This window comes from Medicago sativa, chromosome 6 (genome assembly GCF_051527215.1).
Source record: "Medicago sativa cultivar Bolivia chromosome 6, Bolivia_mono, whole genome shotgun sequence".
NCBI lineage: Eukaryota > Viridiplantae > Streptophyta > Magnoliopsida > Fabales > Fabaceae > Medicago > Medicago sativa.
The window spans coordinates 76,720,923-76,748,809 of record NC_140754.1 but is presented as its reverse complement, the minus strand read 5'-3'; the positions used below and the strand labels follow the sequence as shown (position 1 = coordinate 76,748,809).

The 27,887-nt window shown below is 34.7% G+C and overlaps 2 protein-coding genes and 1 long non-coding RNA gene across 14 annotated transcripts; 1 reads left to right on the top strand and 2 right to left on the bottom strand.

Annotated features, from left to right (window-relative positions):
- Positions 1-203: 203 nt before the first annotated feature.
- Positions 204-1,437, top strand: LOC146916935 (uncharacterized). The gene is made up of 3 exons (XM_085721772.1): positions 204-438; positions 531-906; positions 948-1,437. Exons 1-3 carry the CDS (start codon positions 204-206, stop codon positions 1,435-1,437), a joined length of 1,101 nt encoding a protein of 366 aa, XP_085577898.1.
- A 6,006-nt stretch (positions 1,438-7,443) lies between these two features.
- On the bottom strand, positions 7,444-27,333 carry LOC146916933 (histone-lysine N-methyltransferase ASHH3-like). Of its 12 annotated transcripts, none has more exons than XM_085718805.1 (14): positions 27,204-27,333; positions 25,906-25,970; positions 25,493-25,619; positions 25,158-25,263; positions 24,866-24,965; positions 24,523-24,601; positions 24,252-24,423; positions 24,030-24,110; positions 23,533-23,635; positions 19,331-19,358; positions 19,119-19,203; positions 18,944-18,989; positions 18,552-18,652; positions 7,444-7,880 (listed from the first exon to the last, which is right to left on the bottom strand). In XM_085718805.1, exons 2-13 carry the CDS (start codon positions 25,921-25,923, stop codon positions 18,581-18,583), a joined length of 1,017 nt encoding a protein of 338 aa, XP_085574931.1. In that variant the 5' UTR covers positions 25,924-25,970; positions 27,204-27,333; the 3' UTR covers positions 7,444-7,880; positions 18,552-18,580. The 12 variants fall into 12 exon arrangements, with proteins under 12 accessions (XP_085574931.1, XP_085574932.1, XP_085574928.1 ...); XM_085718806.1 differs by having other exon boundaries at positions 7,444-7,872; XM_085718802.1 differs by lacking the exons at positions 18,552-18,652; positions 18,944-18,989; positions 19,119-19,203; positions 19,331-19,358 and adding exons at positions 8,387-8,487; positions 9,062-9,107; positions 9,235-9,319; positions 9,448-9,475 and having other exon boundaries at positions 7,444-8,047.
- LOC146916934 (uncharacterized) lies at positions 11,648-13,933 on the bottom strand. Its single transcript, XR_015015397.1, has 3 exons — positions 13,801-13,933; positions 12,058-12,122; positions 11,648-11,777 (listed from the first exon to the last, which is right to left on the bottom strand). It is a non-coding gene; the product is annotated as an uncharacterized LOC146916934 (long non-coding RNA).
- Positions 27,334-27,887: the final 554 nt, after the last annotated feature.

Sequence of the window (27,887 nt, the reverse complement as noted above, 5' to 3'; positions counted from 1 at the left end):
ACATCATGTTCAACCATTCCCTCGACTATTGATAACCACAACCAGTTGCAAAATCCTAGTGAGGAGGAAAATAATGCAGACATGGAATATCAGTTTCAGAGAAAGCGTATGCGAGAGGACAAACAACCTGTTAAGGATTCCACAAATCAGACAAACCAGCATTTTTTATCGGCACGTCCTGGCAGCCAGGACTGCCGGGACCAATGATTATTTTGAGTTGGAACTGTCAGGGATTGGGCAGCCCGAGTGCAGTTCCAAATCTTCGAAACCTGGCCCGAGGACACAAACCAGACATTCTTTTCCTATCTGAAACGTTGGCAAATACACGAAGCATGGAAAATATCCGTGTCATGTTGGGATATGATTCATGCCTAGCAGTTGATGTGGAAGGAAGGAGCGGTGGGCTGGCAGTGTTTTGGAAAGATGTTTCTAATTGTCGTGTGTTAAATTACTCTCGAAATTTCATTAATCTGATTATGGAGATAGAGAAGCTGGTGATTGGAGATTAACTTGTTAGTATGACTTTCCAGAACGTGCATGTCGTCGTGATGCTTGGGATTTACTTCGGGAGCTGTGGGATATGTCAACTCTTCCGTGGTGTATCATTGGAGACTTTAATGATCTGTTGTCTCAACAAGACAAAGCTGGTATTCATCCTCATCCTAATTGGTTGTGTACGGGTTTCCGTGAAGCGGTTGAAGCTTGTGCCTTATCCGATATTAAATTGCATGGTCACCCCTATTTACGTGGATCAAGAGTCCGGGTACCAATCGAGTGCTGGAAGAAAGATTGGATATGGCTATGGGAAACTCTGAATGGCTTCAATGTTTTCCAGAAGTCAAACTTACAAACTTGCTTACTTCTCACTCAGATCACACTCCAATACTACTTGATATTATACCTACGGTTCGTCATAGGTATAGTTATTCTTTTAAATTTGAAAACAGTTGGCTCCTAGAGGACGATATGGAGGAGGTGGTGATGGATGGCTGGGGTGGTACTAGGGGGTTGGAGCTCGGTGATAGAGTTGTGAATTGTTCTATGAAGTTGCAAAGCTGGGGTAGGAGGAAGAGAGTTCGGTTTAAGGAAGAAATTAACCAGTGTGTTCATATATTAGAGGAGCTTCGTGCCCAGCTGAATGGTATGATGCGTACACAATATTTCAAAACTCGGGTGAAGCATGTTCGACTGCTTGTACAGGAGGAGGCCTTTTGGAAGCAAAGAGCGAAAATGCACTGGTTGAAGGAAGGGGACATGAATACCAAGTTCTTTCATACATCTGCGATAGCCCGTGGCAAAGTGAAGAAGGTTAGTAAGCTCCGAACGGATGATGGGAGGATTGCTACGTCTCAAGAGGATATGTGTACTGTGGCACGAGGTTATTTTGAGCAACTATTTGCTGCGAATGCAGTGTCCATGAACCGGTACTGGATTTGATGAGTCAATGTGTGTCGATGGATGACAATATAATGTTTACAGCACCTATTACAAAAGAAGAATTACGTCAAGCCCTTTTTCAGATGCAACCGGACAAGTCCCCAGGTCCAGATGGTTTTAATCTGGCATTTTATCAGAGATTTTGGCATGTGTATGGTGATGATATTTTTATCAGATGTCTTAGGCCTATATCTCTTTCTAATGTGTTGTATAAAATGGTGTCGAAGTTGCTCGCTAATCGACTGAAACGATGTTTGGATAAATGTGTGTCAGAGGAGCAGTCAGCGTTTGTTGAGGGTCGCTCTATACTGGACAACGTGTTAATTGCTACCGAGATAATCCACTCAATGAAGAGGAAGACGAAGGGATGGAGAGGGGAATTGGCTCTCAAGATTGATATTAGCAAGACTTATGATAGAGTGGATTGGGGTTTCTTCGTGGCGTGCTTATGCGAATGGGGTTCAGTGAGAAATGGATCCAGTGGATGATGATGTGTGTTAGTTCTGTTACTTATTCGGTGCTTATGAACTTTGATAGCGTGGGACCTATTGTACCCGGCCGAGGATTGCGCCAAGGTGACCCGTTATCACCATATTTATTCATATTGGTGGCTGAGGGCCTCTCGACTCTAATACATAAGGCAATTAATAAAGGTGATATTCATGGGGTACAAGTATGTCGCGGCGCACCAGTGGTGTCCCATCTGTTGTTTGCAGACGATTGTTTCTTGTTTTGCAGGGCCAATGTGGTGGAAGCACAACGTTTACTCACTATTCTTAACACTTATGAGGTAGCATCTAGACAAGAAATTAACTTATCAAAGTCTGAGGTATTTTTTTAGTCTCAATATGAGTGAGGCGGCGCAGAAGGATTTGTCACACATTATTGGTGTCCGACATGTGATGGGTACCGGAAAGTATTTGGGGTTACCTTCGATGATTGGTAGAGATAAGAGGTCTGTTTTTTCTTTTATCAAGGATCGTATTTGGAACCGAATAAATGCATGGAGGGGACGAGCATTATCAAAAGCGAGAAAGGAAGTTATGATCAAATCTGTGTTACAATCTATTCCTTCATACATAATGAGTATTTATCTTTTGCCGAATTCAATCATAGATGATATTGAAAAGATGATCAATGTGTTTTGGTGGGGAGGAAGGAGTAACAACCGAGGGATTAAATGGATGGCATGGGAACGTGTGGCATGCCCCAAAGAATTTGGTGGAATGGGGTTTCAGAATTTCAAAGCTTTTAATCTCGCTATGGTAACTAAGCAAGGATGGAGCTTTCTGTCTAAACCTGAATCTCTGGTTGCTAGAGTCTTTAAATCGAGGTACTTTCCACGTTCCTCGTTTTTGGGTGCTAAACTTGGACATAATCCGAGCTTTGCTTGGCGGAGTATTTGGAATTCGCGTCGGTTACTTTTATATGGATGTAGGTGGACAATTGGAAATGGGCAGCAGATCAGCGTGATGAATGATCCATGAGTTCGAGGTGTTCATGGTAGTTGGATTCAATCCCCACAAATTCAGGGTGTGCATAGTTTGCGTGTGTCTGATTTGATAGTTGACGAGGAACGAGTTTGGGATATTGATAAGCTTGAATCTCTGTTTCTAGATGATATGGTGCAAGCAATTCTCGATACACCACTCTTTGCAGAAGTTCATAATGATAAAATAGTGTGGACGATGGAACGTAACGGAAGGTATACTGTTAAGACTGGTTATAAACTTGCTATGATGGAGTTGTTACATACTGATCGGTTCCATGTTGAAGGTGAGTGGCATAGAATTTGGAATGTGAATTCCCCTCACAAAGCACGTAATTTGTTATGGAGGATTTGCAGAGGGTGTGTTCCGACCCGTCTCCGACTACAATCACGACATGTACAATGTGAGGTGACATGTCCCTGGTGTGATACGGCTGTTGAGGATGATTGACATGCTTTTGTGGGTTGTACGGTGGCGCGTGAGAGTTGGTATTGGGCAGGGCTTTCGACTGTGTTGCAACCGCGAGTTGGAACTGTGAGCAGTTTGGCAGATTTTGTTTTTGATATATGTCGTTCTGAAAACCGAGACATTGCTGGTCGAGTGGCTTCACTTCTTTGGCAAATTTGGGCTGCACGTAATGATGTCATTTGGAATGTCGCTCATCATACTTCAACAAGCATTGGGAGGACGGCACTAGATGCATGGCAGCAATGGCAAGAGGTTCATAAACATCCCGCACAACCGGTTGTGCAACACGGGCAGAATAGAGTGCAAGGTAACAGCTCAGTTTGGGAGAAACCACGCAAGACATGGTTGAAGTGCAATGTGGATGCCGCGTTCCATGACCGTAACCATATTACATCTTTTGCGTGTTGTGTTAGAGACTCCTGCGGGCAATTTATTCGGGCTCAAACGAAATGACAGCGGGCAAATATGACAGTTTTGGAGGGGGAGGCAGTAGCCTTACTCGAGGCTTTTCACTTTGCTGATGCGAATAGATGGGACCGGGTTGTTTTCGAGTCCGACTCATCTACTCTAGTGCAAGCTCTATCGTCTCCAGGCCATGGTGATTCGGAATTCTATGCTATTGTTTCTGGTATTATTTATCAGTTACTCCCTCCGGTCACTATTATAAGCAAATTTCTGCTTTTTAGATTCATTTAATAAATGATGTATGTAGTCTATAATATTGATCACATACATCATTTATTGAATGAACCTAAAAAGTCAAAATTTGCTTATAATAGTGACCGGAGGGAGTATTTTTACATTCCAACTTCGAGGTGAAGTTTGTTAGGAGACAAGCGAACATGGTTGCTCATAGTTTAGCTAGGGCGGCCTGTTCTTGGGCTAATCACCGTATTTTTGATTCTTATCCTTCTTGTATTGAACATTGGTTGATTAACGATAATAGTTAACTTTGTTTCGGTCAAAAAAATCTAAACATTTGACTTTTGGATAGAAAAGCTGAACATGTTTGTTTGTACTTGCTTCTGTAGATTGATTTCTTATTTAAGCATTTGTACCTTTCTCTTTTTGGCAATCTCGTATGTTTGCACATGATGTACTATACCCAGGGGCGGATCCAGTGTGTACTGAGGGTGTGCACCTGCACACCCTGAACTTTTAAAATTTGCACCAGTACCCCTAGTTTTTTTGCACTTTGCACACCCTGAAAATTTTTACTTGCACCTTAGACCCAACAGATCCCAAGTCTGAAAACTACTCTCATAATCGATTTTCACACTTCTCTCTCTAACTTCTCACTCTCTTAATTTCTCTCCTCTCCACTTTAACAAAGATAAGCTAAATCTCCACTGCCACCACCGCTCCGCCGGCGGTTGAGATGCGCCACCACCACACATACTCCGACGGTCTCTCTCTCTTTCCCACACTCACTGCAACTCGCGAACTCTTCTCTCACTGGATCTTCTTTGCAAATCGCGACCTATCTCTCTTCTCTGCAACTCACGAAATCCCTCTCTCACTGGATCTTCTTTGCAAAATCGCGACCTAAGGTAATGATCTTGATGTTTTCAACAATTTTCAATTGGGATTTTCAGTTAGGGTTCAATTAAATTCGAATTTGGGATTTTATTATTAGGGTTCAATAAAATTCGAATTTGTAGTATGGTGTTAGTGAATTAGTGATGAATCAAACTGGTGCTTTTCAGAAATTCGAATTAGTGATGAAACTGATTCATCAATAGAGCAAGGAAAGAAATTATGAAATTGATTCGTCAATGTTTTTTAGTGTAGTTTCTGTTTGGTCCAGTTTGCTTGCTTCAAAGTTGTTTGGCTACTTGTATCTTGGTTTGTGCCATCCATTTTGTTGTCATAAAAAAAATATCAATCACATTCTTTGTTTTTGTTGTTGTAGGACTCTATGAAGAGATTTTTTAAAAGAATCCGAACAGATATGATACTATGATTATTAAAAATTTCAATTTCTTTCCTTGTTTGAGAGACAGGGTACAATACAATAATTCCTGTTTTGACCTTGCTTGGTCTCTGATGCCTAGCAAACTGTTTCTGATTTTCCTTTTCAAATATTTTCAAAGTGCTGATTATAATTTCTGTTTTATGAGATTAGGTTGGAGAGATGCTTGGAAAAGGGGCAATAACAGTGTATGAAATAATTTATGAGGTAGTTAGAATAGAGGTAGCATGGAACCAAGTCAAACTCAATGAGGTACTTCATACACCAGAGTCAAAAAAATTCTAAATTTGTATATGGCAAAAAAAATTTGCACCCCCTGGTCCAGGGTCCTGGATACGCCACTGTCTTATCCCAAACTTGTCCAGCATGCATGCAACCTACTTGGACAATTGCTTTTCCGACTTTCAATACTTCCTAAAAACACAAGTAAAATACTAAAATACCCCCCCAGTTAACTGCTGCTGGCTTATAACTTGAAAAACCGGCGGCAGTTAACTCCCGTTGGGTTTTTTGGTCATTTACTTGTGTTTCTAAGACACATTGAATGTCAGAACAGCAATTGTCACCTACTTGATTGAAGTGTGTTTTGAAAGTCACTCTTAAATTTGAACGACTGTGCCTGACCTTAGTTGTATAATACTTGGGTGACATTGTGGTTGGTGACATTGGTGACATTACCAACCACAATGTTACAAGTGTACAAAACAACAAAAAAGTCTTGTGAAAGAAAAAGAAGAAAGCCACATGTGACATTGTGGTTGGCCAATGTCACCAATGTCACCAACCACAATGTCACCAAAGTGCTTCACTTGTATTGGAGGACACATACTTCAAAAGGATTAAAAAATATATATTACAATTAGGCTACAAATTTTTTCTTCGTATGAAAAGTAAAATATAAAATTAAACTTAAATGCATTTTTTTGTCCTCCTATTTACATGAGTTTAATTATATACATTGTCATATACAAAAATTCTAGACAATTATCCAGTGATGCGTTGCAACATCAATTAATGAGGTATGACAAACCATGTGTTTTTAACTCATTAAATGACATGATAGTACATCATTGGATGCAAGTGTAAAACTTTTCTAGACTGATATTGTATATAAATTAAACTCTTTACATATTTTTCATCTTTTAATCCCCTTTTTTAATTACAACTTTTGATCCTCAAATTTAAAAAATCAAAGCATTTTTATGGTCATGCCCCATTTACTCCCTCCGTTTCAAAATGAGTGTCGCTTTAGCCAAAAAAAATTGTTTCAAAATGAATGTCGCTTTCAGTTTCCAATGCAATAATAACTTTTTTTTTTCAATTGTACCCTCCAATTAATACTCTGCACACTACTTCCAAAGTATTACTTTTAAAACTAACCAATAGTTAATAAGGATAATTTGGTAAAATAACAATTCTCTTTCTTTTAATCATTGCATTTCTTAATATGTGTGTAAACATCTAAAACGACATTCATTTTGAAACGGAGGGAGTAAATGATATGGTGCACTCATCAATGATGTGGCTATGAGGTGGCAGTGGCGAGTTAGAAAATTCTCCATGTGAGAGAAATTCTCCATATGTGAATATAAGTTTTAGATTGAAAGTATGAATCCTCCCACGCTTGTTCAAGAACCAGCTACAAATTTTCAATTATATCACCATAAAATGAGAGCTACTTTTAAAACCAACCTTACCATAGGATAAATCGTTCGGAAGCACCGGAGTTTAATTTTTTTGTTAGGCTATACTTACCTCACGCCAAACACTGAAATACCAGGTCCCTTTCCACCAAGAATCAGAAGATTAACAAAACAAAGAAAAACCCTCCAAGCCATTTTGTTGAAAATCACATCCCTCCAGATTTTTCCCCTTCCGGATGGGAAAAATCTAGAATGGAGCCATTTTAGGAACATGGGGTGGAAAAACAAGCTCCCGGGAAAAGAAAGAACCAACTACAAATCCATGACATGTACCAAAACAATAACTTTAATAACATCAAGTCATTAGATAGCTGCATCAGCATTTGAACATGAAACAAAGTTAACAAAAATGTTTCTTGAGAATACAAAAGTCTAATCCAACAGAGAAACTCCCACTTTATTGGATACAAACCTCCATGTATTGAACAAGAGTAATGCATTAAACAAAAATTTCAAGTTTTTCTCTCCCTAATTCATCACTAAATTATGAGTTCCTTATGCTAAAAATGGTCTAAAAAATAAAAAAAATACACTTGAATTGATGATACAACAATTGCAAAATCCCTGTAAATGGAGCAACATGAGTCCTTTTACAGTACAATCAGGATTTGCATAGAATACAAGGATTTCTTCCGGTACTCTGAACTCAGAAGAAAATAAACTAAACAACTTATTATTACAATCAAATTTCAATCAATGAGACTTGTGTTGACGTATCCCTCTTCATATTCTGTTTGATAATAGTACAAGAATTATGCACATACAATGAAAGAATAATATCTCCAATTTTCACTTCCTTCACCTGCACCTCTGAACAACACAATAATTAGCAATCTTATTTTGCCCATTTTTGCGAATAGCAACAACTAGTTAGCCAATGTTTGGTAACATGTAACAACAGGAGAGAATGGAACAATTTGGAGAGACATTTGTTAAGATGTTTTCATAAGCTATCCCGGAGAGCTTATGAAAATAAGCTGAAAACAACGCAAGGACAAACCATAAGCTATTTTCATAAGCTGTTTCAAACAGTCTCACAGGTACTTTATGGAAATAAAACAATTAATCCCTTCTGTCATGTATTCCCGATTAATGTAGCCTCATATGCTTCAATTTTAGGTTTACAGTATTAAGCGAAAGATTATATTATACCTATAGGGTTAGGTTAATCCTACCCCACTAGTACCAATAGGCAGCATGGGAGAAGAAGCACAACGCTTTGAAGTCATACAGTCCCACAAGTACTTATGAAAGCTCAAATAAGCCAATTGAAACAGGCACGATATCATACAGATAGATGCAAAAGAAATACTCACATGGAAGTGATTCCTGCTTAAGAGTTGCATCACAATCTCACTAATTCCCATTCTTCTTTTGACATGTCATAGATTTCAACACAACCATCCTCAAACATGATCTGAAAAGGTAAATGCATATTCATATTTAATCACAATTTTTATCTAAAGTGTCAAAACCCGACTAAATAATCTCTAGAATTTAAAGGATATAGACTGTCACTGTGAAGAATTAGTTTTACACAGACATCCAATAAAAATCTACTCCCTCCGTTTCAAAATGAGTGTCGCTTTAGCCAAAAAAATTTGTTTCAAAATGAATGTCACTTTCAGTTTCCAATGCAATAATAACTTTTTCTTTTCAATTGTACCCTCCAATTAATACTCTGCACACTACTTCCAAAGTATTACTTTTAAAATTAACCAATAGTTAATAAGGATAATTTGGTAAAATAATCATTCTCTCTCTTTTAATCATTGCATTTCTTAATATGTGTGTAAACACCTAAAACGACACTCATTTTGAAACGGAGGGAGTATTATTTTGCCACACAGTTCCACTTTCATAACTGCTTTTTAAAATTAGTGGTACTGGTGTGACATGGACAGATGGATACTTTCGATTGGATCTTAGTGTAAAACTAACTAACTAATTAACAATGACAATGTAGGTCCATTAAAACTCTAATCTCTGACCTTGTGTTTTCGAGAATATTCATCGAACCATTTAATAATCCCAAATCTGCAGCATTATAAAATAAATTAGAAAACGATTAAACTTAACTTCAATTATAACATGAAATTAAGGATAGTATCACAAACTTCACAAGGATAGTATGACAATTCAAAAGTAGAAAATTTTAATATACCTCACATTTCCAAGTTGTTTTATCATAATAACTTCATCGATGCAATTGAGTAAGCAATTTGAATGGTCAACAACCCGAGAACTACCTGTAAAATCAATACAACAGAAAAATGAAACTTTCGTATTGTAGAAGACAACAAACAGAAGGAAATGATAGCAGCAGATAAATCAAATAGTTTATATATAACTAACAAAAATAAAGAAACAAGCTTACCAGTTTGCAGGCCTCCATTCTGATAAACCTGTCCAGACGAAAGCAACCCACAATTAGTCCGAAACGTAGATAATTATACATTAGTAATATATATGCAGTACATAACTAAATTCAATAACAGTGACTGTACATCATCAGAAAGGGAAAGTTCATTCAATCAAATAAAGTAACAGTCATTCCTTTCAGAAAGGAATAGTGTGCATCTTCGTATCTATTCTCTAGAGAATCAGTCTAATTGTTATTTTACCTTTACATATTTTCAAACCAGTAATCATCATGATATTAAAAAATAAAATCTAAAATCCAACAATCATGCTTTATTAGAATTTATGCCAAGTGTTTAGAGAGTCTTGAACTCTATTCTCGGAATCTCTTTGTATCAATTTTCTGCATTTTACATAGAGAGCATCAATCTATTTATCGATCGTTCTAGACGACTAATTAACTGACAGCTGTCAGTTTGTTACAGGCAGTTTGACAGCTGTCTACAGATGTCATGAGTTAGTTACAAGGGAGACTATTCACTGTGGTAAGGACGACAAGAGCTATCATGAGCTCTAGCCAAGCAATTCCGAGCTATCATGAGCTCTAGCTAAGCTATTCCTTTACTACATGAGCTCTAGCTCTAGCTAAGCTATCATGAGCTCTAGCTAAGCTATTCCTCTAGAAAAGAGTTTGTCTCATGAATGTTTTATACATCCTATTTTTATAACGCTTTCTACATGATGTCCAAGAGCAGAGTTCTTGCCTGCAAGTACAACCTAAGCTGTCACAACCAGGGGAATGCTAATTATCTCAGGTGTCCTCCTGAGCTATCTTACAATCATTCTGCTAAACATCAAAGCTAATCAGCACCCTAGATTTTGAATTCGATGGAGATATAAAATCGTTCATCATGGACCATTACCTAATAACGCAGGTTATTAGGAGTTGGTCTTTGCAAATGTATCAAAGCTAATCAGTGCTCCAGATCAAGTGTTTCAATGAGCACCCCCATTCTTTATAATTAGGTTATTAGCAGGGCTGCTAGCCCCGGTAATCGTGCAACATGCACCCGTGTTTTTAAATGTCCGCCATGATCCGGGGGCATGGTGAATTCGCTCCAGCCTCGGTGCCTATTAATCAGCCCTGTTTCGCCGTAGCCCGCAACACTGCATTTATATGGTATATTTATGGTGGGCTGCCATAATCCCGACATCTGCGATAACATTCGCATGCAGTTTGAGCAACATTAAAAAGAGTATCGTAAACTTTTTTTTTTCAGGAAATACGAGATACAATTACAGTAGAGTAATTAATTTTAGAAATAATTATGATATATGAAAAATATCTTATAACATTTATATCGTGTTGAGTGTAGAGTCCCACATCGACTAGAGATACGGCATAAGTAGTGCTTATAAGGTTTGGAAATTTTCACTTTACAAGCTGGACTTTTGTGGTTTAGTTAAGCCCTAAGCCCAAATTCTAAGTAGGCAGTTGCGTCATTTTGGTTCAAATACCAGTGTTACTGAGACTCAAGAAGCAAAAGCTCCGGCGATAAATGGAAATGTCGACCTTTGGCTTTGAAGGCTCAAAAATTTAAGTGCAAGCCTTATAAGCACTATTTAAGTCCTATCTCTATATGATGTGGGCCTCTCAACACACTCCCTCATGCTCGCGATTGGTAATTTGACAATCTAGGTCATATCTCTATTTGATGTGGGTCTCTCAATACTCTTCTTCATGCTCCCGATTCGTTATTTGAAATGCGGACTAACGGCAGGTCGTATATGTCGACCTTTGGCCTTGAAGGCTCAAAAACTTGAGTGCGAGCCTTATAAGCACTATCTAAGTCCTGTAGCTATTTGATATGGGCCTCTCAACCCACTCCCTCATGCTCGCGATTGGTAATTTGACAATCTAGGTCATATCTCTATTCGATGTGGGTCTCTCAACACTTTTTTTCATGCTCCTGATTCGTCATTTGAAATGCAAACTAATGTGGGTGCCATAAAAGGGATCTCGACTGGTAGTATATGTCGACTTTTGGCCTTGAAGGCTCAAAAACTTAACTTATGTGCAAGCCTTAAAAGCACTATCTAAGTCCTATCTCTATTTGATGTGGGCCTCTCAACACACTCCCTCATGCTCGCAGTTGGTAATTAGACAATCTAGGTCATATCTCTATTCGATGTGGGCTTCTCAACACACTTCTTCATGCTCCCGATTCGTCATGTGAAATGCGGACAAAAGTCGGTGCCATAAAAAGGATCTCGACAGGTCGTATAAGTCGACCTTTGGCCTTGAAGCTTCGTGAATACAGCTTCAAAACGATTCTGCTCAGAATTCTGATAAACAGAGAATCAAAGGAAACTCCCTTAGCAAACCAAAAGTAAAATCTAAAAAGGTAAATTTTTCATTGCCATAAGCACATACATATAGTGAAACATAATATAGTGAAACCTATCAGAACCAGAGTACAGTATTTCTTGAGAAACACCATCTTAAATTTTAAAAGACCAACTTAACAGAATACAACAGCAGGATCAATGAAAAATTCAATATTGAAACATAAATAGAATATAAGGAACTCAATAGAAGGACTAATGAAAGAAAACATGAAACAACCTTTTTCATGATGGGCATTGAATCCACAACAAGACTTTCTTGCTTCCTTCAAAGGTATTCTCTTCCTATAGCACGAAGAACAATTTGTCAGTTTTAAGTAAAACTAATTCAAGGCACTAAATCAAAAGCCGTCTCAATCTCAAAGTTTCAAATTCAATAAATCAAAACTAGCATCGTCATTGAGATATATGTATCATTCTTGTGCAACAAGACAAAACTTAGCAGCGGAAAGATGTTCAATACTTGTTCCGTTTAGACTGTCAAACAGAGTAAGGGTGATACAGAAATTAAAGGACAGGTAATCTAAAATGAACGACTAAACTTAAAGATGCATAAGATATTTTTAAAACATATAACACTAATGTATCTATTACTACGAACATCTAAGCAAATTGTAAAGTCATAAGCCATCTTATCCCAAATTTGCATAACTTCCAATAACCGCATTTTCATAACTATTTTTAACTTCGAATAACCACTTTTTATCTGTTAACAATTTTGAAATTTTGAATACATACACATGTGCCTGTATAGAAGAACAATACAGATCCTACAGGACTTAGTTTGTATCAGCAAGAATGAACTTCATTTCCTAAATTTTCATCAATTTCAATGCTTAAAACAAATTATTTTGCGCAAATTGCTAATCAAATTATTCTATGCAAATTAATGAGAAACTAATGTTAATCACAACATACATAAAGTTCTACATTTCCCATCACTCTCAAAAAAGAGAAAATAATTCAACATTCCAACATACAGAAATATAATCTATCATACATGATACATTAAATTATACATTTCCCTTCACACAAACAAGAGAAAAGAAAAATAAAATTCAACACTCAAACGAACATAAAATTCTGAAACTTAATGTAAAATGCAACACAGATAAAATTCTTCATCCCTCTTCACCCCAAATAAGAGAAGGTAAAATAAAATTCAACACTGACACATACATAAAAAAAAAAAAAAATAGGATCCAAAATTCAGAAAATTTTATCTAACATACATAAAATTCTACATTCCTTTCATTTAAACAAGATAAAAGAAAACAAAATTCAACACTCAAAAATACATATATTGAATCAGGATACAAAATTCTACAAATATAATTCATGTAAAATCCAACATTGATAAAATTCAACATCCAAACATATATAAAATAAATCACGATGCAAAATTCAGAAAATTTAATGACAGAAACTAATGTTAAATCCAACATACACAAAATTCAGCATTTCCCTTCAACCAAACAAGAAAAATACCCAAAATATTAGAAGAAAACAAATGGAATTGAATTGAATAATTCAACAACTGCAAGATTCAAACTTTTAAATTCCCGCTGATTTTTTTCACTGAACAAAAACACGAAACACTGATAAAAAAAGGCTTAATTGCACTTTTGACCCCTATCTTTCCAAAACTTGCGGTTACAGCCCCCTAACTAATTTAAATACAAAACAGCCCCCTAAGTATTGAATCTTTGGCAGTTTTGGCCCCAAGGCCAAAAAATAAATAAAAAAATGACACGTGGCACCTCATTTAGGGTGCCACGTCAGCGTTGGGGCCAAAAATGAGAATTGAAAAAGGGTTAGAGTGAAATGAGCGAGAATCTAAAATGGGTTTGATTGCATAAGCAGTGAAAGTACAAAGAAAGTACAGTGAAAGAGAAAAGGGTAAAATGGGTAATATGAAAAATCTAGAGAGAGAAAGAGAAAGAGAAAGAGAGAGAGAGAGAACCTGGTACTGAAAGAACGTTGAACGGAAAGAGAAAGAGAAATGAATTGAAAATGGAAAATTGATGGTTAAGTACTATGTGACTGTTTGGGAATGAAACTGCGTTGTTGGTTGAGAATAGATATGTTCAAACCAAACTGCAAAATTGGTTCTTTGGTTTTTTTTTTGGGTACATATGTACTTTGGTTTTTTTTAGAGGAATTAGTTCTATTTAATTTTATAAAATAGAATAAAAGGAATTTAATTAATTCAATATTTTTTAATGAAAATATGCTAATATATAGTATAATTTAATTTGTGAGAAACCATTGTCGTATAAACTAATTTTATACGAATCCATGTGAGCTTAGCTCAATTGATAGGATATTGCATATTAAATGTAGGGTCGGAGTTCGAACCTTAGACACCCTATATCTCATGATTTAAAATGTGTCAGCTCTAACCACTAGGTTACTTGACAAAAAAATTAATTTTATACCAATATTAAATGAGAACTAGTGTGTCTTACAAAAAAAAATAATTATATTGTCGTTCATTCACAGTCAATCAAAACATTTTGGATTGACACGTAAATAAAAACACTAATTGATGTGGTGATTTTAAATATTTTGATTGATTGTGTATGCAAAGTTGTTTTGAATCATCAACCCACAACTATTAAACTCTTTATTAAAAATCATTACAGCAAAATATATTAGAATAAATATGTTATTCTAATAACATCGTTATTCAATTCAGTCAAAAGAAAAAATAAAGTCAACTGTGAAAAATTCAAAGATTAATTGATTTGACAAAAATTAAATAAAAAGGATTTTTATCAATTTTGTGTGTTTAAATGAAAATTTAAAGGGTAAAGTAAAATATGTTTTTCATCCCTGCAATTATAGGTCATTTGATTTTTTATCCCTAAGCTTACTAATCCTCCCATTTTGCCGCTATAAAAGTTAATCATTTAAAATTTCGTCCTTCCACTTAATAACGGCCACGTCACTGATTAGCGTGAAAGGACAAAAATACCCCTAATTCATCTTCTCAAAATCTTCAATCAAACCCAGATCTCCACGTCACTGATTGTCTTCTTCTTTCTACACAAAAACACAAACCATTCGCTGCCACTACCCAACCCCTTTTTCAACTATTTCTCCTTCAATTGATTTCCTCATCAATATGCAGTGCTTCATTTCTTCTTCATGACAAAAACAATCAACACTGTCATTTAAAACACAACAACAACACAAATGACAAAAACACAACATTTCTTTTACATCACTATGAATAAAACACAACAACACAAATGACAAAAACAATCAACACAATCTCTCTACCGTTCTCTCTCTCACTTCAATTTAATCCCTTCAACAATGTCATTCTCTTTCTCTCTCTAAAAGCTTCAATTCTTCATCAATGAAGGAATCGGAATCGAGTTTGTAAAACCCGTTTACAGTGAGTGGGTGAAGAAGATGAAAGGAATGTGTTTTAAGAAAATGGGTTGTTTCAATTTGTTTTTTTTTTGTTTTTAAATCTGAAATGCATTGGGATATGGGTTGTTTCTCTCTTGGCTTCATCATCATCGTAACTCTCCTTGTGTGGATTTGGGATGTTATATGAAAATGATGAAGAAGCTACATTGGTGGTGGTGGTAACGAGAAGAGCGCCGGAGATAACGACGACGGTGGTGGTAACGTCACCGGCGGTGGAGTGTTAAGATTTGGAGAGTTGTACGAGCATTTTAACAGTGGTTGAAGGATTTGCATCAGAATGGTAGTGCCGTCGTTGGAGATCCCAGAGAAGTGAAGGAGGGAAGATTTTGAGAAGATGAACACAGGGGTATAATGGTCTTTTCGCAACTCATTTAACCAATAAACAGAGCCACGTCAGCTAATCAGTGATGTGGCAGTGATTAAATGGGGAGAGGGACGAAATTTTAAATGATTAAATTTTACAGGGGCAAAATGGGAGGATTAGTAAGCTCAGCGATAAAAAATCAAATGGCCTATAATTGCATGGATTAAAAGCATATTTTACCCAAATTTAAAATTTAAAATCACTTTTGCATTTCAAATTTTAAAATATTTCTTTTTTATTGTTTTAAAAATATTTTTCTTAAGGTTTTGAACACATTTTTTTAATTCGTAAAATTTCCTCTATATACTAATGAATCAAATATCACTGAAAATTTACGGTTAAACGTGCTTAAACGAGAGTTGTATTGCAATAGATGATCTCTTAAGAAGTCTTACGTGTTGCATCCTTTTACTATATTTTACAAGTAATTTTTTAAATATTCAAACGCTATAACACATTTTAATTTGTAATTTTTTTGATCAAACAAACAAAAGAGCATAATGCAAATGCATCATTATGGAATATCTGACATTACAACTATGTTGCACCAAACAAGACCATGATCATCGTGACGAAACATCCTATATAACTAACCATGTGATCTCTAAACATAGCTTCATTACATATAGCAGACCCATCTGTGTTGGCTTTAATCCAATTGAAAACATGATTTATCCAAAAGAAAATTTGAACATTTTCATTGTGTTAAGTAAGAACCATATCTGTCAGAACAGTCACCACAGCTCCTTCAGTCATGTTTTGATATGTGCTTCTGCTGTCTACATTTTCAACTCTGCATTAATCTCAATTAACAACCTTGACTATAATTCAAATCTGTTTTTTAACTCCTCCAGCTAGCATATAAGATCAATATCAATATTGTCATTAATCTTATTAAATGAGATTATTGCACAATTATAGGTGAGAACTACGTTACCCTCTCTTGTTTAGGGGGTAATTACCCTCTCATGATATCAACCAATCAAAATGTAATATGCATAGACAACATTAAATGTCAAATAAATGAATCAATTTTTTCTAAAAATAAAAACGTTAATCTTAATCATAAGGTAACTTTTAATATTTTTAATTTTTATTTAGAGTAAATTACACTCCCCTCCCCTCTTATGTTAAAATATACACTTCCCTCCCTTTAAAAATAAAATCTACACTGCTCTCCCTATAAGATGCTTGAATTACAACCATCTCCCTTAATAATTAAATATGTACTATACTTTAATCTATTTTAACATAAATAAATATTTTTATGATATATATTAATTTTGAACCACCATTTAAGAAAAATAAATTCATTTCTTTATAATTTAAATATCAATGGTAATTAAACTTAAATATTTTGCTATTAACTTTATAATTTATAGTATAAAACTAATTTTTAAATAACCATATTTTACTGTATTTAGTAATTATTGTAATTTTATTTTTTGGTTGTTTCATATTTTATAATAGGGTTTAAAACTATATGTTAATGTAATTGTGAATAAAAAATAGCGAAAAATATGTATTCAAATTTTGATTATGTTAAAATAGACCCGCAGTACTTTTTTTTTTAAGTGTGTTAGATTATTTTATTTTTTTTGCTAGATTATTAAAAAAAATATTGAGGAAGTAAAGTGTAGATTTTAACATAAGAAGAGAGAGGAATGTAATTCAAGCTTCTCTTAAGGGAGGGGAATGAAATGTTTTCTAATATGTTTGGAATAAAGGGGGAGAGGAGTGTATATTTTAACATAATAGGGGAAGGGAGTGTAATTCAAGAATCTATGAGGGGAGAAGAGTGTAATTTAATCTTTTATTTAATTATATTAAGGTGTTCAATCTTAATTAATTTACACTACAAGACTTATAACAAATAAAAATTTTACATCAAATTTCTTTCATCTGAAACTCCCACTTTATTGGATACAAACCTCCATGCATTGAATAAGATTAATGCATTAAACAAAAATTTCAAGTTTCTCTCCCTAATTCATCACTAAATTATGAGTTCCCTATGTTAAAAAATGGTCTAAAAAATAAAAAAAAATACACTTGAATTGATGATACAACAATTGCAAAATCCCTGTAAATAGAGCAACATGAGTCCTCATTTTACAGTACAATCAGGATTTGCATAGAATACAAGGATTTCTTCCGGTACTCTGAACTCAGAAGAAGAAAATAAACTAAACAAATTATTATTACAATCAAATTTCAATCAATGAGACTTGTGTTGACGTATCCCTCTTCATATTCTGCTTGATATTAGTACAAGAATTATGCACATGCAATGAAAGAATAATATCTCCAATTTTCACTTCCTTCACCTGCACCACTGAACAACACAATAATTAGCAATCTTATTTTGCCCATTTTTACGAATAGCAACAAATGGTTAGCCTATGCTTGATAACATGTAACAACAGGAGAGAATGGAACAATTTGGAGAGACATTTGTTAAGATGTTTTCATAAGCTATCCCGGAGAGCTTATGAAAATAAGCTGAAAACAACGTAAGGACATACCATAAGCGATTTTCATAAGCTGCCCCAAACAGTCTCACAAGTACTTTATAGAAATAAAATAATTAATCCCTTCTGTTGTGTATTCCCGATTAACGCAGCCTCGTATGTTTCAATTTTAGGTTTATAGTATTAAGCGAAAGGTTATATAATACCTATGGGGTTAGGTTAATCCTACTCACTAGTACCAATAGGCGACATGGGGGGAGAAGCGCTGCACTTAGGAATCAAACAACACGAAAACTTTGTAAAAAAATAAAATAAAATAAATCCTTCCTTTCTTATCGGTGTTGAGGTCATACAGTCTCACAAGTACTTATGAAAGCTCAAATAAGCCAATTGAAACAGGCCCAATGTCATACAGATAGATGCAAAAGAAATACTCACATGGAAGTGATTCCTGCCTAAGAGTTGCATCACAATCTCACTAGTTCCCATTCTTCTTTTGACATGTCATAGATTTCAACACAACCATCCTCAAACATGATCTGAAAAAGTAAATGCATATCATATTTAATCACAATTTTCATTTTAAGGGTCAAAACCCGACTAAAAAATCTCTAGAATTTAAAGGAACTGTCACTGTGAAAAATTAGTTTCACTGACATCCAATAAAAATCTATTATTTTGCCACACAGTTCCACTTTCATAACAGCTTTTTAAAATTAGTAGTACTGGTGTGACATGGACAGATGGAGACTTTCAATTGGATGTTAGTGTAAAACTAACTAACTAATTTACAATGACAATGTAGGTCCATTAAAACTCTAATCTCTGACCTTGTGTTTTCGAGAATATTCATCGAACCATTTAATAATCCCAAATCTGCAGCATTATAAAATAAATTAGAAAACGATTAAACTTAACTTCAATTATAACATATGAAATTAAGGATAGTATCACAAACTTCACAAGGATAGTATGACAATTCAAAAGTAGAAAATTTTAATATACCTCACATTTCCAAGTTGTTTTATCATAATAACTTCATCGATGCAATTGAGTAAGCAATTTGAATGGTCAACAACCCGAGAACTACCTGTAAAATCAATACAACAGAAAAATGAAACTTTCGTATTGTAGAAGACAACAAAAAGAAGGAAATGATAGCAGCAGATAAATCAAATAGTTTATATATAACTAACAAAATAAAGAAACAAGCTTACCAGTTTGCAGGTCTCCATTCTGATAAACCTGTCCAGACGAAAGCAACCCACAATTAGTCCGAAACGTAGATAATTATACATTAGTAATATATATGCAGTACATAACTAAATTCAATAACAGTGACTGTACATCATCAGAAAGGGAAAGTTCATTCAATCAAATAAAGTAACAGTCATTCCTTTCAGAAAGGAATAGTGTGCATCTTCGTATCTATTCTCTAGAGAATCAGTCTAATTGTTATTTTACCTTTACATATTTTCAAACCAGTAATCATCCTGATATTAAAAAATAAAATCTAAAATCCAACAATCATGCTTTATTAGAGTCTTGAACTCTATTCTCTGAATCGCTTTGTATCAATTTTCTGCATTTTACATAGAGAGCATCAATCTATTTACCGATCGTTCTAGACGACTAATTAACTGACAGCTGTCAGTTTGTTACAGGCAGTTTGACAGCTGTCTACAGATGCCATGAGTTAGTTACAAGGGAGACTATTCACTGTGGTAAGGACAACAGGAGCTATCATGAGCTCTAGCCAAGCAATTCCGAGCTATCATGAGCTCTAGCTAAGCTATTCCTTTACTACGCTTTCTACATGATGTCCAAGAGCAGAGTTCTTGCCTGCAAGTACAACCTAAGCTGTCACAACCAGGGGAATGCTAATTATCTCAGGTGTCCTCCTGAGCTATCTTAAAATCATTCTGCTAAACATCAAAGCTAATCAGCACCCTAGATTTTGTAATCGATGGAGATATAAAATCGTTCATGGACCATTACCTAATAACGCAGGTTATTAGGAGTTGGTCTTTGCAAATGTATCAAAGCTAATCAGTGCTCCAGATCAAGTGTTTCAATGAGCACCCCCATTCTTTATAATTAGGTTATTAGCAGGGCTGGCCCCGGTAATTGTGCAACATGCACCTGTGTTTTTAAATGTCCGCCATGATCCGGCGGCATGGTGAATTCGCTCCAGCCTCGGTGCCTATTAATCAGCCCTGTTTCGCCGTAGCCCGCAACACTGCATTTATATGGTAGATTTATGGTGGGCTGCCATAATCCCGACATCTGCGATAACATTCGCATGCAGTTTGAGCAACATTAAAAAAGTATCGTAAACTTTTTTTTTCAGGAAATACGAGATACAATTACAGTAGAGTAATTAATTTTAGAAATAATTATGATATATGAAAAATATCTTATAATATTTATATCGTGTTGAGTGTAGAGTCCCACATCGACTAGAGATACGGCATAAGTAGTGCTTATAAGGTTTGGAAATTTTCACTTTACAAGCTGGACTTTTGTGGTTTAGTTAAGCCCTAAGCCCAAATTCTAAGTAGGCAGTTGCGTCATTTTGGTTCAAATACCAGTGTTACTGACTCAAGAAGCACAAGCTCCGCCAATAAATGGAAATGTCGACCTTTGGCTATGAAGGCTCAAAAATTTAAGTGCAAGCCTTATAAGCACTATCTAAGTCCTATCTCTATATGATGTGGGCCTCTCAACACACTTCCTCATGCTCGCGATTGGTAATTTGACAATCTAGGTCATATCTCTATTTGATGTGGGTCTCTCAACACATTTTTTCATGCTCCTGATTCGTCATTTGAAATGCAGACTAATGTGGGTGCCATAAAAGGGATCTCGACAGGTCGTATATGTCGACTTTTGGCCTTGAAGGCTCAAAAACTTATGTGCAAGCCTTAAAAGCACTATCAAGTCCTATCTCCATTTGATGTGGGCCTCTCAACACACTCCCTCATGCTCGCAGTTGGTAATTAGACAATCTAGGTCATATCTCTATTCGATGTGGGCTCTCAACACACTTCTTCATGCTCCCGATTCGTCATGTGAAATGTGGACAAATGACGGTGCCATAAAAAGGATCTCGACAGGTCGTATAAGTCGACATTTGGCCTTGAAGGCTCAAAAACTTAAGTGCAAGCCTTAGAAGCACTATCAAGTCCTATCTTTATTTGATGTGGGCTTCTCAACACACTCCCTCATGCTCGCGATTAGTAATTGACAATCTAGGTCATATCTCTATTCGATGTGAACCTCTCAACACACTTCTTCGTGCTCCCGATTTGTCATTTGAAATGCGGATTAATGTGGGTGCCATAAAAGAGATCTCGACAAGTCGTGGATTAATTTAGATTTTATTAAATAACCGTTAAAGATCGGTTTCCTTAATTATTTTTAATTCAGATTTGGAATTAAATTTTAATAGAAATAAGTCAGTGCCTTGTCTTTTGTCGTAATAACATCCAACATATCATTCACATTTTTTCAATATATAATTAATTATGTTCCCTTTTCTTCCTTTGTACCTACACGACTAAACCCTATCTTCAAATTCGTATTATCGCTAACCCTCTTATCATTCTTTTGTAGACAAATTCTCGGAAATCTAATACTTAGTTTAACAATATCAATATCTCCACGATATTTTATACTCACTGGTCGAGCATAAATTGAAGTTACCCTCTCTCTAAAGTTCTTTCCTTGGAATTTCTGCCTCTTGCTTCCACACATGTCTCAAATCCTTAATATAACTTTTATTCAACATTCATATCGATCTTCCGACAGCCTCCGCACTACCAATTTTCGCCCAGTTGTTTGGCCCCAATTGCTGCAAATGCAATTGGGCCTCGACGATCTCAAAAGCAATTTGACACTATGCAAGAGAAATAGTCTTGCTTTGGTTATCCAAGAAGCACTCAAATCCAGCTATTTCAGCTGGAATTTAACCCAATTGTCTCATAGCTGCAGTTTATCTTGTCTTTTGTCCTAGCTTAACTTTTAAAATTAATGTAACCTCTAGCTTCATCATTTTCCCAAATAGTATGTTTTAGCTTGAGGGGGACTATTAGGGTATATGAAAAATATATTATATGATTTGTTCCCCTATTTAACTAAGATAGAGACTAGTTTTAGTATAAATAAAAAAATTAATGCTGTTATATAATAACAGAGCATTCCTTTTCCTCCAACTATACCTAAAGGACCCTACAACCTCAACATGTTTTCATCAAAACTTAAATGTTCTATTGTGTAGTTTCGTCATCTAAGAATAAGCTTTTATGTTACCATATATATTATGATTTGTTTCCCTTTTTAATTAAGATCGCCTAGTTTTAGTATAAATAGAAAGATTAATGTTGTGTTGTAGAAAGATTAAACACTATAACTTCAACATGCTTTGATCAAAACATAGGTTCCCACCACTGTGAGGGGTTCAACAGTGATGTACAGAACCCTTTCCCTGCAAGCAAAGAGCTGGTCTTCATGGAACTCATGTTCACAAGGCAGAAACCTAGCAAATAAAACTTGTGACTTCTCAAGGTCACAACGCAATAATAACCTACCATCGTGACAAGGCTCGACCTCTGAACTGTAAGTCTAACAGATATTTATATTTTGATACTTTTGGATCATTTATCGTCTACTTTAGGTAATTTAGCACCAATTATAAAAAATTATAAATCCTACACTACTGTTACAAACATATTATATTATTCACCCATTAAGCACATTTTCAACTAGGGAAAAAAGAGTAAAAAGCATTCTAAGAATTTTATGAATTCCGAGGCGTCTCAGAATTCGTGAAACTCCGTACATAACGCCAACACAAATAGTCACTAATAACTCTCCGGAAAAAATAAAGGAATTGATACGCATGCAAAACACAAACACATTCCGGAAAGATGGATTTTGAAATAAGTAGTAAGCAATAGCCAATAAACTTCCCTCCCTTCACAATCCAAATAAGGATTTTCCAAATCAATGCACAATCAATAATTGTATCTATGATTGTTAGTACAAGTCACAATAGTAATCTAATGAAACAGAGACACTAGAAATCTCATCTTTAAAAGAATTTCAAAACTACCAGCTATGAACATATATTTATATTTTAGAGTATAGGTTTTTATTTTCTCATCAGACGTCACTAACTTCAGCAATCTCACTTTAAAATCTTATAATATTTCCAACCATCGTCGACTATACTGAACAAATCATTCAACATAGGAGGAAATACCCTAATCAATAGTCTAATGAAACTTTGAAATGTACAGTTATTCAACCTGTTCAAAAGCACTAGCTCACAACAGAGCTTTGAAATAACAGAAATTTGATATTATTGAAAAGACATGGAGAATTAGAATCTACTCTATTTATGAGAAGATGAAGCCACCTGATATGCCACTAATTTAGGCTTGGTAGGTCGCGCACCCAGCTTACGCCTACACTGAACAGCACCACAGTGGCAATCTTGATCTGCACCAAATTGAACAAACCTGCTATGCCGTTAGAAACTTAGAATCCACCATCACTACAACAGAGTCATACAAATATCATTCCAGACACCAAACTTTCATTAGAAGAGAGTTCAACTTATGGCCTGTTTGGATTAACTTATTTAAGCTTATCTACTGATAAAATAAACATTGATGATACTGTTAGAGAGAACTTACAAAAATGGCTTATGACATGTTCATTAGCTATTTTCAGCTTAATTTTATAAGCTCTCTAGGATAGCTTATACGAAAACAATTCGACTTTATTTTCTTTTGTTATAAAAATAACTCATACATAAGTACTTATATGATGAGCACTTAGGTTGTAACTGCTTAATTAATCTATTTACCCAAACAAGGCCTTAAAGAGTGTAATCAAAGAAAGTACTCATACTGGTAGTCGTAAGTCAGATGTTCGCCCTTCTTTATATCACGACTTGCAAATATGCCGATTCTAGTTTCACCATCTATTATCCTAAAGATGGAAAACAAGAAAGAAAGAAAGAAAGAAAAACTTATTAGATGATGTGCCTAACTAATCATCTATCAAATAATGTCGGTTGAAATTAAAAGTAATACTAAAAGACCATGTGAATAAAACAATTAGAAAGTAAACCATTTCTGCATCTCAGTATTCGGGCAGCAACTATGGTTGATGTATCTTGACTTGTTTCCTTTATTTGTCGCATCTATCACCATATCTCGATTGATTTCACATAAGTAGAAGTTTGTTTCCCCACGATCTTTCATATTCCAAAGCCTCTGTTCGCATGTTTTATCATCGATAACTGTAGAAAGAGGTAACAACAACAATCAAAAGTAGGTCTAAAATAAAATAGGATTATCGTTCTATAAATGTTGAACATAAAAACAATTAACCACATCACCTTCTCCGACATATTCAATTACAAACTCCCCATGCTTTATATCTTCATCTGCCACAATTCCAGATCCACATTTCTCAGTCTACAAGCAATATATTACAACTCATTATGTCAAATGTGGACATTATGAATAAGCAGATACAAGCAAACATTGCCTAAATAAAGTTTCTCTAAAATCTAAATTTGCAATGACAAAGACCAACTTGCAATAAGAAAATCATATATTATAGTTTTTCGTAGTGTTGAGCATACAAAAAAAAATACTTGAAAACAGTAATAAAACATGATGAACGAAAACGACAGTATAACAAATTCCCAAAAATAATCCTGATTCAGAAGGTTATACCTTGATTAATTTCATCTTTTTAATAGGACGGTGCTGAAAAGCTTTGTTGAGACATGAGATCCCACATTTGCAGCCTGAAGAACAGCTAGACAGAAGCATCCTACAGGGACAGTGAGCATAAGAAACAAATAATGAACGATGCATATCCCATTCCCATTGAATCACACACATAAAATAGGATATGTTCGTGATTCATAAAATAGGCAGATTCATAGTTAAAATGGAGTAGGCGCATGTGCTAGAAATGCTTGCCAACACATGAAAAGTGTAAAGCAAATACTTAGTTACTTACCCACAGTGGCAATCTCTACCACATACAGCAGTAGAATCAGAAGATGCGCAAGAACAGAATATACCATCATCACTCTTTCTCTTGCCCTTCTTAGTGAGATATATATCTTAAATTTTAATAAGAATCAACAAAAAGATTATCTGAAATATAAGTATAAACAGACAAACTGTGTAACAGGGCTAAATACAGAAAAAATGAGGAAACTAAAAACAACTGAAGATTGCATGTAAGCTCTGTTAAAGTAGATAAAGACATTCATCAAGCAAGGGCAATACTGTAAACATCGGAGATAAACAGTTACTGTGAACAATCTGACCAACACTAATAAAGGATACTGCGCTTTATATGGGTGTACTGCGTTGTCCTGTTTTTAATCGAATCTGGAAGTTCAAAGTCAACAGTTTCACCAAGATTGTTCATCAGCTTCGTGAATACAGCTTCAAAACGATTCTGCTCAGAATTCTGATAAACAGAGAATCAAAGGAAACTCCCTTAGCAAACCAAAAGTAAAATCTAAAAAGGTAAATTTTTCATTGACTAATGCCTGATAGAAATTGCCATAAGCACATACATATAGTGAAACCTATCAGAACCAGAGTACAGTGTTTCTTTGGAAACACCGTCTTAAATTTAAAAAGACCAACTTAACAGAATACAACAGAGGGATCAAAGAAAAATTCAATATTGAAACATAAATAGAATATAAGGAACTGAATAGAAGGACTAATGAAAGAAAACATGAAACAACCTTTTTCATGATGGGCATTGAATCCACAACAAGACTTTCTTGCTTCCTTCAAAGGTATTCTCTTCCTATAGCATGAAGAACAATTTGTCAGTTTTAAGTAAAACTAATTCAAGGCGCTAAATCAAAAGCAGTCTCAATCTCAAAGTTTCAAATTCAATAAATCAAAATTAGCATCGTCATTGAGATATATGCATAAATATATTATTGTTGTGCAACAAGACAAAACCTAACAGCGGAAAGATGTTCAGTACTTGTTCCTTTTAGACTGTCCAACAGAGTCAGGGTGATACAGAATTAAAGGACGGTTAATCTAAAATGAACGGCTCAATCTAAAATGTATCCATAACTAAAAACCTCTAAGCAAATTGTAAAGTCATAAGCCATCTTATCTCACATTTTCGTAACTTCCAATAACCGCATTTTGATAACTATTTATAACTTCGAATAACCACTTTTTATCTGTTAACAATTTTGAAATTTTGAATACATACACATGTGCCTGTATAGAAGAACAATACAGATCCTACAGAACTTAGTTTGTATCAGCAAGAATGAATTTCATATTTCATCAATTTCAATGCTTAAAACAAATTATTTTGCGCAAATTGCTAATCAAATTATTCTATGCAAATTAATGAGAAACTAATGTTAATCACAACATACATAAAGTTCTACATTTCCCATCACTCTCAAAAAAGAGAAAATAATTCAACATTCCAACATACAGAAATATAATCTATCATACATGATACATTAAATTATACATTTCCCTTCACACAAACAAGAGAAAAGAAAAATAAAATTCAACACAAACGAACATAAAATTCTGAAACTTAATGTAAAATGCAACACACACAAAATTGAATTGAATAATTCAACAACTGCAAGATTCAAACTTTTAAATTCCCGCTGATTTTTTTCACTGAACAAAAACACAAAACACTGAGTGAAAAACAATTGAAATAACCAGAATTACAAATTCTGAATTGAACTGATACATAAAATCTTGTCAAAAAAAAAAAGAATTTATTTTTGATAATTAATTAATTAAACATTAAAAAAACACAATTTAATAGAATTGAATTAAAAAAATCAAATTTTGACGAAAACCCAAGAGAGTAGAGTGAAGAAAAATGAGAATTGAAAAAGGGTTAGAGTGAAATGAGCGAGAATCTAAAATGGGTTTGATTGCATAAGCAGTGAAAGTACAGAGAAAGTACACTGAAAAAGAAAAGGGTAAAATGGGTAATATAAAAAATCTAGAGAGAGAGAGAGAGAGAGAGAGAGAGAGAGAGAACCTGGTACCGAAAGAACGTTGAATTGAAAGAGAAAGAGAAATGAATTGAAAATGGAAAATTGATGGTTAAGTACTGTTTGAGAATGAAACTGCCGTGGTTAGTTTTTAGTTGGTTGAGAGATCCCTTCAACAAAAACTGCAAAATTGGTTCTTTGGGGTTTTGTTTTTGGTACATGTGCTTTGGGGGTTTTGGAACATGTTCTTTGGGTTTTTTTTAGGGGAAATAATACTATTTAATTTTAGGGTTAAATATATTTTTGATCCCTATAAATATAGACTTTCGTTTTAATCCCTCTAAAAAAAATTTCTACTTTTAGTTCCTATAAAGTTTTCAATCACTACTTTTGGTCCCTATTTTTAAGTTAATTTTTGTATTTTTTAATGAAATTGTGCTGAAATGCGTAGAATATTGTAAAAAAAATTACCCCAAAAAATTAGAATTTTTTAACAAAACATAAATTAATTATGAATTTTTAACCGTTAAACATATAAAATTTCATATTAAATTCATGTTTTGTTAAAAAAAATTAATTTTTTTGGGATAAATTCTTATAATATCATGAATTTTTCTGCAAAATTTTATTCAAAAATATGTATTCTACATATGAGTTTACTTTAAAAAAAAGACCAAAAGTGAAGATGGGAAATTTTTTAGGGACTAAAAGTTGAAAGAAAATTTTAAAGG